The sequence below is a fragment of the Meleagris gallopavo genome, chromosome 2 (genome assembly GCF_000146605.3).
Source record: "Meleagris gallopavo isolate NT-WF06-2002-E0010 breed Aviagen turkey brand Nicholas breeding stock chromosome 2, Turkey_5.1, whole genome shotgun sequence".
In the NCBI taxonomy this organism is placed as follows: Eukaryota; Metazoa; Chordata; class Aves; order Galliformes; family Phasianidae; genus Meleagris; species Meleagris gallopavo.
This window is the reverse complement of record NC_015012.2, coordinates 48,055,672-48,066,525: the sequence shown is the minus strand read 5'-3', so window position 1 is coordinate 48,066,525 and position 10,854 is coordinate 48,055,672. Positions and strand designations below refer to the sequence as shown.

At 36.3% G+C, this 10,854-nt stretch overlaps 1 protein-coding gene across 10 annotated transcripts in view; it reads left to right on the top strand.

Moving 5' to 3' along the window:
• The window catches only part of SYNE1 (spectrin repeat containing nuclear envelope protein 1), a 286,469-nt gene that overhangs the window by 264,982 nt on the left and 10,633 nt on the right, over positions 1-10,854 (top strand). For 7 of the 10 annotated variants that reach the window (XM_010707196.3, XM_019612919.2, XM_010707194.3 and 4 more), the window contains 9 exons: positions 364-555; positions 1,344-1,677; positions 2,529-2,597; positions 4,903-5,045; positions 5,934-6,060; positions 7,230-7,441; positions 8,940-9,140; positions 9,473-9,601; positions 10,101-10,313. In XM_010707196.3, the coding sequence (XP_010705498.1) occupies positions 364-555; positions 1,344-1,677; positions 2,529-2,597; positions 4,903-5,045; positions 5,934-6,060; positions 7,230-7,441; positions 8,940-9,140; positions 9,473-9,601; positions 10,101-10,313 (1,620 nt within the window). The remainder of the gene's footprint in view (positions 1-363; positions 556-1,343; positions 1,678-2,528; positions 2,598-4,902; positions 5,046-5,933; positions 6,061-7,229; positions 7,442-8,939; positions 9,141-9,472; positions 9,602-10,100; positions 10,314-10,854) is intronic. The other 3 variants (XM_010707198.3, XM_019612918.2, XM_019612921.2) reach the window with 1 other exon arrangement.

Here is a 10,854-nt window from a genome sequence, read left to right as displayed (position 1 = left end):
AAAAAAAAGCCAACAGGGCTCATATTATGTTATCCAAAATTCCATTATGTTAGTTTTAGAAACTGTGTCCATTTTAGACATTTGGTCACAGGCTTGGCTTGTTTAGAGAAGATCATTCTGTCCAAATACAACAAGAGAGAAATGAGATGGTAAACCATGAAGTATCTGTTTTTGACAAGAAAGACTGTGGAATGCTAAATTTAATTTCTCATGCCAGAATATTTAGAATAATTTCTGTTTGTTACCCACACCATTCTCACTGAAAAAATAATAAAAAAAAACTTCTAAGACTTGCATCCGTAATAGCTTAGGTTGTCTTAATGTAGATTTCATTGATAAAGTATGGATTTTTCTGTTATAAAGGCTTTCCAGCAAGAAATTTCACTGAACAACAACAAAATTCACCAGATAATTGTTCAGGGTGAGCAACTCATTGAGAAAAGTGAACCGATGGATGCAGCTGTCATTGAAGAAGAACTAGATGAGTTACGCCGTTACTGTCAAGAGGTCTTTGGACGTGTGGAACGCTATCACAAGAAACTGATCCATCTTCCTGTGTGTATACTTACATATGTATTTGCTTTACTGCCATTTTAAAATGTGAGAACAAGAAGAGAGAAACATATTGAAGCAAACTAACATGTAAATTTCCCAAAAATCTTGTGGTTTTAATCTTCTTACAACTCTAACCAACGGCCTCTCTTCATTGCATGCTATTTTTGTCCTGTTTAGAATGCAAACTTAATAGGTCTGGATTTTTTGTAAATCATGAGGAAAATTCACACAAATTGGAAATTTATAAAGCTTTAATAATATATAATTTCATTGGTAGCTCATTAAGTTCACTTTTATTTATAAAAAAAAAATGATAAAGAGATTCTCTCCATGCAGTATGGATGGCAAAATTCCCTTTGATAACTCAAGTCCAATTGGAGAAAAAGAAAAAAACCTAGGTTTTCCAAAATATGAAAGAATATAATGAGAACACCAGTCATGTCAAAGGTCACCCACACTTCCTATTTGATTTGATTCCAAAGTTTTCTTTAACTTGATGTCTGCACTATAGAGGCATCAGTAAAAAGTCTGGAGACATTTTCTTGATGGGAGACTATGTGGTGCCACACGTAATTAAAATGAGTAAGCATGCTGAATTTCCTTGTTCTATTTTTTATGGCCCTAAAAATAATGAGGGAGGAGTGAAAAAGGATGCAAATGGAAACATCATTTGACCATTACCTAATGCTACTTTATATTTATGCTTTATATTTACACTACCCAGGCTGACTAGCAGTGAGTGTCTCTACATGTTGCGTTGATTGTTTCTGTTCACACTGTTCTTCTAGCTGACAGATGATGAACATGACCTGTCTGACAAAGAGGTGGATTTGGATGAATCAGCAGATCTCTCTGACATACACTGGCATGAAAAATCTGCAGACAGTGTTCTCTCCCCACATCCTTCTTCCAACCTCTCACTGCCTCTTGCACAGCCAGTGAGAAGTGAGCGATCAGGGCGGGATACCCCTGCAAGTGTGGACTCTATCCCTCTGGAGTGGGATCATGATTATGATCTAAGCAGAGACTTGGAGACAGCTGTTTCACGAGCACTGCACTCTGAGGAGGAAGATGGAGAACAAGAGAAGGATTTCTATCTGAGAGGAGCAACTAGTATAGCAGGTATGGTGGCAAATTATGTGTCCCCTCTCAGTAAAAAGGAGCGGATATTACATTGTGTCGCTGCTTGGCCAAGATGCTCATAGAAAAGTATTTTAAATTGCCCCTGAAAATCTTAAATAGGTTTCACTAAGTGATCCCAGTGGCCTTCTGGCCTTAGACACAGTGCTGGGAATTCCTGGATGACTACAGCCTTGGAAAATTGCAAAGGTTTGTGTGATATGACAGAGAATTGGCTCTGTCTCTGTGCCTGAAGCCTGCCAGATGGGATATATCATCTGTAACAGCAATGCATCATAACTTATTCTGACTAGAAGAAGCTATACTGAATATTTGCAAGAGGTGCAGAAATAACTGCATGATGAAGAACTGCAAATTATGAAGAAATGCTGAGGAAGAGGTCCACAACTCAAACTGTGAGATTCCTAAGTAAATCTTAACTTGGTCCGTATCAGGCAAGACTCCAACAACTGAGTTGTGAGGTGAGGTGAGATCTCAGTTCTTGCTCTCCTGCAAAGCTGGAAATCCCATCTATGTGTGGATAGTTTGTATAATAAATCTGAATGAATGAAAGTTAGCAAATGCAGCCAATTGTGAGGGAAAACTTAATGTTATATTGCACTCTGATCTTGTGGCTCTTTTGCTTTCCAGGTCATTGCTCTGAAAAAGAGTTAGGTTTCCCGGGATATTAAGAGACTCTTTAGCAGGCTCCGTGCATTTGTCTTCATCGTTTTTCCTTCTCCAGAAAGGATGTGTGCTATTGGAACCATTTATATACTCCATACCATGAAAAAGACTCCTGCTATAAGGACATTACTGAGCTGTCAATTTAGACTGTTCTTTTATTTTTTCAGATGTAGAGATCCCTGAAACTCTTGAGGCCTATGTAACACTTACAGAAAACGCACTCAAAAATATTTCTGGTAGGCATCAAGAAACACTAAGCAGAGCCAGGTGCAAATACTACAGTGCACAAGCATAACATCTCTCTCCTCTTATTGCATCTTTTATACTTTTCACAACTTACAACATAAATATTTCTTACGTGGCAGCACTGGCATGTTAATGTAGAACTATCTCGCTTTACTGCTGTGATTAAACGTATTATTGGGTGCATGGAAAAAACAATGATATTTAAACTATTTGCCCTCCTATGCTGGCTAATAAGATAAAGCAGATCAGTAATTTACCCATATTGGTATTTATTCTCTGAAGTCTTTCAACAGAAGTCAGTACTTTATGTTTCTGAGAGAAGAGTGATATCTGCAAAGTTTAAAGCAGAAAAAAAAGATGAAGTAATGGAATGAAACCTAATTGTTTAGTTTTGCCCATTTTTACATTTTTATATACAACCACTGTTTGAATTACTGCTTATGTATAAAGTTATAGGCTAGTTGTTGTCTCATTTGATTACAATGCTAAGGTGATGTCCTGTCCTCCAGTGTCTTTATCGTAGTATTTTATATTGGAAGACGGATTTTTTTTCGATTTGCGTTTTTGCACAAGATTAAATCTACTGTTTCTCTTGGTAGGTGACTCTCACACAGATGCGTTTACAAACACTTTCTTTTATGATTCCACATACTGCAAATTTGGAATATCAGACATTTTTAAATCTGTCTTTGGCACAGACCTCAGGTTCACTGTCTCTTTAAATTTTTTTCCCGAGATAGTGAAATAATACTGTTATTGATTAACAGTATAGATACAAAAATGTGTTTTAGTTTCATGACCTGTGAAAATTTTGGCACTAATGTGGGGAAAAATAATATTCAGCAGTTTATTCTATCTACATAGGTTGCTCCAAAAGTAATGTCTTCTGTATATTTCCTTAAAAACTACAACTGATACGAAGAGCACGAGCACAGGACACTATTTGATACAGTAAATTTTCAGCTACAAAAAACTACTTTTCAGTATAATCACCACCTCTACCCAATTCACACGGATGAGATTAAAGATGCTCTTCATTTCAGGGCCAAGCTCTGCATGGCCATCCAGAACATGGTTTGTCTTTCACATCAGTGTCATCACTGCAGGAGGCACCACCCACAATCTCACTGTGCTCACATCCAATGTTAGTTCTCCAACAGTACTCAGCAAGTGTTGATGAACAACATTGGTTGCATTTTTTTTCTATATGGAAGGACTCAATGACACCCCTTTGCTTCATCCATACTTCCATGTCAGACACTGTTTGTCAGCCTGCCCTTTTGCTGCTGTCTGTCACATGGCAACAAAATGAACCAGAATATTGTCAGAAAGGTTCATCCTCTACTGCCATACCAGCAACATTTGCCCCGATGTCATGGGCCAATGTAATAAAAAGGGAGGCATTACTTTTGGAGCACGCATTACATTTAGCAGAGTGACATTTTGTATGAAAAAAAGGTTTATCTTAGGGGCTCAGTTTTCTGTAAATAGCTGGACAGAAGGCTTCTTTTCTCTATGCGTGCTTTCAAACTTATTTTCATAAACTAATTCTGGCCATCTTTGTAAACTAACAGAAATTAGTCACAATGATAGAATATGAACAAGAGGAATCTCACATGGTCCTCCAGGCTGCAGACTGCTTCAGTCAGAATTGGCTGTATCTGATTCATATCACAAAATTCATTTGATCTTTATATAGAAAATTCAAGTTAGTCCTATTTCAAAAACATTGGTACGTGTTCTAAACAACCTGGTAGAATAGCACAATTTTTCAGGTGTGTTAAGCATTTTTGTCAAAGGTTGGGGGAAAAAAATTGCTACTTAATGTGGTTGTTTTAATCATCTGGAGACTACTAGCTGTGGCCATCCAAAAAATCCAGAGTCATCTCTGGATCTTGAGAATACAATTAAAGCAATATCACTTACTTTATCAGTTTTAGTCTTAGAAATTGTATATACTTTGCCTTCCAGACTGGTGAGGGACTCTCTGAGGGAAACAGTCCTTTCAGAATATTTTGCAAGCCTGCTTGAATCTGAACTCCTTCTTCATATGTTTACGGAAACCACATTCACTTGTACAATGATCTGTCCTAGGAAGATTGCTAACCATGGTCTAATGGAACTAGTTATCCTTTTGCTTTGACATTGCAGTTACTCATGCAGTTGCAGTCGTGTTTCTCCTTTACTGTCTATCTAGTATTCCTAACATACACTCTGCTTGGGCAGAAAGTAGAGGAAAGTTCTGGACAACTTGGATGGCAATCACTCTTTTTTATTGTTTGGTTTTTGATACAGGAGAACCTGGAGCCCTAGAAGCACATATACGACAGCTGGACAAAGCCTTAGATACCAGTCGTTTCCAAATACAGCAAACAGAAAACATCATCCGCAGCAAAACACCTACAGGACCAGAGCTGGATGCCACTTACAAAGGATATGTGCGTATGCTTGCATTTCATTACATGCTGACATTACTAAAAAAATTTCTGTTCTTAGTCACAAAGTCACAGTGCAGTATATTGAAACACAAATCAAATAAGCACTCCAAGTTTAGATTTGCTGTTGAAAGAAATGTAGCTGTTTCAACATAGCAATTAGATATTACTGCTTCTCAGACTTACGTTTACTAGTTGTGACCACATGCTTTGTTGTTTACATTATTAGAGTTTTACAATAGTGTAAGTTTACAGGAACATGACTCCAGGAAATTTATTTTAATATGATGGATTTTTTTAAATGTCCTAAACTGATTTCTTACACATGTGATATTATCTACTTAATGTTGATATTATTTAAAATTCCTCCACTTTTAAGAGCAAGTTTTATAGTTTAATGCCCAATATTCATCTTGATCCAAAATAATAAATATGCATCGTGTTGCATATATGAAATCTGTGATGGAAAAACTTTCTCAGAGAGGTTTTCTGGAAGAAAAATCTCTCCATAAATTATTCAGACCACATTTTTCCCGACAGAATTGAAAGATTAGGTGCTTGGATGCATAGTAATATTTCCATACATACGTTTATTTTCTTAATCATATCTTCTGATGTCTTAACATTAATTATAAATGTCACCTGCAGTCCTCCAGAGTTATTTGGCACAGAGGCACCGAGTTGTTTCTAATTCATCTGAAGTTATACGCAAACTCTTTATAATTTTCACATAGGATTCTGTTACTGCTAGGACAGATTGTCAAAGTAATAGATTTTTCTCTTCACACTTTGACCTACTTGCTGGAAATTTTGAAAGCTGCATTGCAATTTGCATTTTCCCTGCAACTGATGCACATTGAGATGGGATTTTTTGTTTGTTTCTTAACACAGATGAAGCTACTAGGTGAATGCAGTGGAAGCATAGACTCAGTAAAAAGGCTTGGATATAAGCTGAAAGAGGAAGAGGAAAAATTATCTGGACTTATTAATCTGAACAGTACTGAAACACAAACAGCTGGTAAGTAACATTTAGTTCTCTGATGGAAAGCAATTATGAGAAATAGAAAACATATGCAATGTTTTTCTCTGAAGTAGAGCTTGGTATTACATAACTATCTGTTATCATGTTCTGTTTAACATCTCTTAGAATTAAGTAGGGATAGAAAGTATTACTTTTATACATCATATGAAGACATTCTGCATGCAACTGCGTTTTAAGAACCCTTTCCTATAATGAGATGTAGTAATAGGCCTTTACAAAAGTCCATGCAGATGCAGTGCATTTTTATTGAATGTTCTCTTTTGAAAAATGATTGTTTATATTGTCCTACAAAACATGTAAGTCATAATTTGTTTCTTCTAGTATTACTTTCCACTTTTTATTGTATTAGCTGTCAACAAGACAGAAATTTATTTTTATAAATAAATAATCATATAAAATTACGGATTTTTTAGAGAGGCTGTGAAGGCAATGTCTCACTTCTTGGTTTGGCACAATATGCTATTCATGCAGTCTATTTTAATTAATGCTATTTTTAATCTTAAGTTGATGGTATGATACAACTTATCCTTCTCTAAGACACAGCATTTCAAGTAATAAGAAGAAATAGACTTTATTTGTTAGTTTTTTTAGGAGAGATAAGTATCCAGTATATCAACAGTATCTTAAGCAAATATGGTGATATGGGAATATTTAATTGTGAGAGTTACAAATACTAATGAAAATAGTATTTGGCTAGTCAGATGTATTCAGAGTGTAACTTGTTTGCAGTTATACTGATTTTATTATATCTATATACTAGCATAACCTAGTGAGAGGTTGTGTCCCGGCTTATTGCAGGGAATTTGGAACTAGATGATCTTAAAGGTCCCTTCCAACCCAAACCATTCTATGATTTGTTCATTCTATGATCACCCATGACACTTGTATGTATTTATTTAATTCTGTAAAGTCATTAAATGTTGATGTAAGAAAGTGGTAAAATTTCTTGCTGCCCAGTCACTTATCAAGACTTCTCATTTTTTCTGTCCAACATAATTTAGTTTTCAGTGGTTTGGTGGATTAGGGTTTTGGAGGGTTTGTGGAACATTTTTTGTACTGTGCAGTGCTCAAGTGATGCAATTGCTTGTGTGGCAAATGTGTTGGGTTTTTTTCACTTTTGTTGAATTTGGTGTTTATCATTCCAGGTGTAATTGACCGATGGGAATTAATCCAGGCTCAAGCTCTAAGCAAGGAGCTAAGGATGAAGCAGAATCTTCAGCAATGGCAGCAGTTCAATTCCGACCTTAACAGCATTTGGGCTTGGTTAGGAGAAACAGAGGAAGAACTGGAGAAGCTCCGCCGCCTTGATCTCAGTACTGACATACAAACTATCGAACTCAGGATTAGAAAATTGAAAGTGAGTTCTGTTTTTCTTTTCCATTATTTACTTTGTGAACAGACCTGAATGCAACATGTATGTTAGTGAGGTTACTGATAGTTGCAGCTGGAATGCTCTATTTTTTACATAGCTGATGACTGAAATAAGTAATTTCAGTGTGATTTTATGAATAACCTTTTGGCAGAAAAATGTATCAGTGGTATTTAGTATTTAATCCAAATGAATTTTTGAAATAGTAATTCTGTGGCTATTCTCTAATTCCAGAATGCATGGATAATTGTTGCAGTTATCTAAGCTGATGAAAGGAAAATAAAGCCAAGTTAAATAAAATCTCTTCTATTCAAGCTGGCAACAAAACAGCTATTTTCAAATAAATGCCTCTTTGGGACATATCTTGTGTGGAGGGAGGAGTGAGTGCCAAATGAGCTCTAGCCTAACTCACTGGTGTCATACAATACAGCTTAGGGAAAAAAAATGGTCTCACTTGGAAATACTCTTGTTGCTTCTTCAATTTTCTCAGGTGCATCAGGATCTGAATATTGCCTTTATGATCTGTTCTGCATATTTTGCAGCTGTAAAGATCTGCAAATGTGGTGCTCCACAGCTTCCCGTTCAGTTATTAGCATCTCATAAGCTTGGGCACAAAAATGTTGGGCCAATGTCAAAATGCACTGTAATCTATGCTAGGAATGAGGTGGAAAGATAGTAAAGACTGTTTCCAATGGTGATCCATTTAAAGCATATTAATGCTGGTCTTCACTGCAGTCCAAATATAGTTCCCATAAGTACTACAGAGGTCACTGTGACATAGGGCTTTTAAGTAAATGTTGTAAACTAGGTGGAAAAGGGTACATTTCACAAGAATCCTGTTCTTATCTCACCCACTCTTGGAAAGCCCATTAGTGCCCTCCAAACCAAAAGAGGTGGGGTTTCTTTAGTGGTTTCCAATATAAACAAATCAGTTTTTATACATGTTCTGCTTCTATAAATTGGAGTAAGTTGTTTATACTCCTTGTATGTTTTACTTTCCCTCAGTAAAAGCTTTTATTTTAAAACACTGCTGACAGCAGTTTCCACTTGAAAACATGTTGGTTTTTTCTGTTTATCAGCAAAACTGAGAAGTGAGGGCAAAAGTTTTATTGTGAGCAGAAGTACAATTGTCTTACAACTCCTTCAATTTTCTTGGGCCCTCCCTGTCTAAAATACCTGAAGTATTTGCCAGATCTTCAGACTTCAACTATGACTTCAGCCTTTTAAAAGTTTAATTGGCTGTTCTAGTTTATGCTCACAGTAAAATTTTAGTAGATGTTCAACAGTGAACACTTTCAGAGTCACACAGTGAGCACAGAAATCTCATACACAGAGCACAGGGGACTATTACAGTAAGATGCATTATGCAGTTGCTGAAGGCAAATGATTACATTCTTTTTGTACTTTCTCTGCTTGATTTTTCTGAAAGCTGCATGTTTTATTAATCGTCTTTCTTCATCCTGTCCCCCTATTCTTTATCATTAAGGAGCTGCAGAAGGCAATTGATAACCGCAAAGCTATCATCTTATCCATCAACTTGTGCAGCTCAGAATTTACTCAATCCGACAGTGAAGAAAGCAAAAAACTCCAAGAGCGCCTGTCTCAGATGAACATCTGCTGGGATCACGTATGCAGTATGATCGAAGAGTGGCGCTGCTCACTGCAAGATGCGTTAATGCAGTGCCAGGTCTGTATTGTGTCTATTTAAATGGTCAGCATCTAACGTATCAAAGATGCAAACCATGTAGTTGCTTGATGTGCTTATTGTCCAGTCTGGAACTTGCCTGTGCAAGATAATACGACTTCAGCAAAGAGATTTCTGGAAGATACATGTGCACTACATTGAAGCATATGTTTCCAGAGCAATATTTTCTAAGTTTGTCATCACTTGAATATTATTCTCATATACTATTTTACATTTTCTTGTAAGTTATAGAATTTAACCTAAGCAGGACCTATTATGGGATAAACTGAAAATTCAGATTTGACTGCTGTATTATCAAAACTAATCATTTACAGGATTTCCATGAAATGAGCCATGGTCTGCTGCTCTGGTTAGAGAATATTGACAGAAGAAAAAATGAGATTGTGCCCATCAATCCAAACCTGGATTCAGAAATCCTACAGGATCATCACAGACTTCTAATGGTATGGCTATAATTATCCCTTTCGCTTCCAAAGCACATCATCAGAAAAAAAGCAGCTAACCAGATTTATCTTTCTCTTCAGAGTTAGCATTGTATATTGTGTGAGGACACACACCTGTAGGACTGAGGTCAGCAACTAGCTTTGCTTTGGTGGAGAATACTACTCATTTCCTTCAATAGCAGAACTAGAGACTTAAAAACTTGGGCAGCTTTGCTGCTGTCTGTGTTGCTGTCATTTTGTTTTTAGTGTTTTGTTCCCTTAGTGAGAATTTACTACAAACATCAGAAGTGTTAAGCAGTCAGAGGATGAACTACAAGCTATTCTTCAAATTTTAAGTGAACAATTATCTATTTTACTTAGAACTTCTCAAGCCTGGAAATGTTTATTCCTTTTCTTTCCATTTCTTTAATTTCAATTGACTAGTGAATTCTTTGCTCTTTATTTTTTTCCTTCAAAAGTAAATTCAATTTAAAAAATCTGGTGCTTGCCCTTGCAATAGCAAATCAGACGTGAACTGCTGGAATCTCAGTTGAAAGTGGCGTCACTGCAAGATATGTCCTGCCAATTGTTAGTCAATGCTGAAGGCAAGGACTGCCTTGAAGCCAAAGAAAAGGTGCATGTCATTGGAAACAGACTTAAGCTCCTCTTGAAAGAAGTCATACGTCACATAAAAGACCTAGAGAAAGCTCTAGACATTTCAAGTAGTCAGTTGGTGAGTGTCTCTTTATTCCTTGCTGCTTCTTGGGCACATTTTGCTGCTTTAAGTACATTTCTCTGATCAGTGCTGTTGGTTGTTTTTTCCGTTGTTTGCATTACTTATCAAGAATGGTACACATTTAATCTTGAATATCACAAAGAAATCGTTATAATGTGAACATTTTTGTAATTTTTAATCCAGTAGTTTTTTGCTATTTCGTATAGCAAGTTATCAGTTATCGTGGTTTTCTCATTCTGCCATTACCGATTCAGTGAATTGGCAAAGTATGTGAGATAATTATTCTAGCTGCAGTATTGAAAATTATAATATGTCAGTTTTCAGCAGAAAGGAGAATGTATTTCAATCTGAAGAAAAAAAAATAATAATAAGAGGCATAAAATAAAATAAATCCTGTAATTGGCTAACTAATCTCCATCAGTGTTGAGCTGTACTGCAAATCTTCTCAAGTTATCTTGTACTTCAAGGTATTTGAGAAGGAGTTATGCATGCAAGTTCACCAACAGTGACAGGTGGCACAAAGTAATGATTTCAAGGC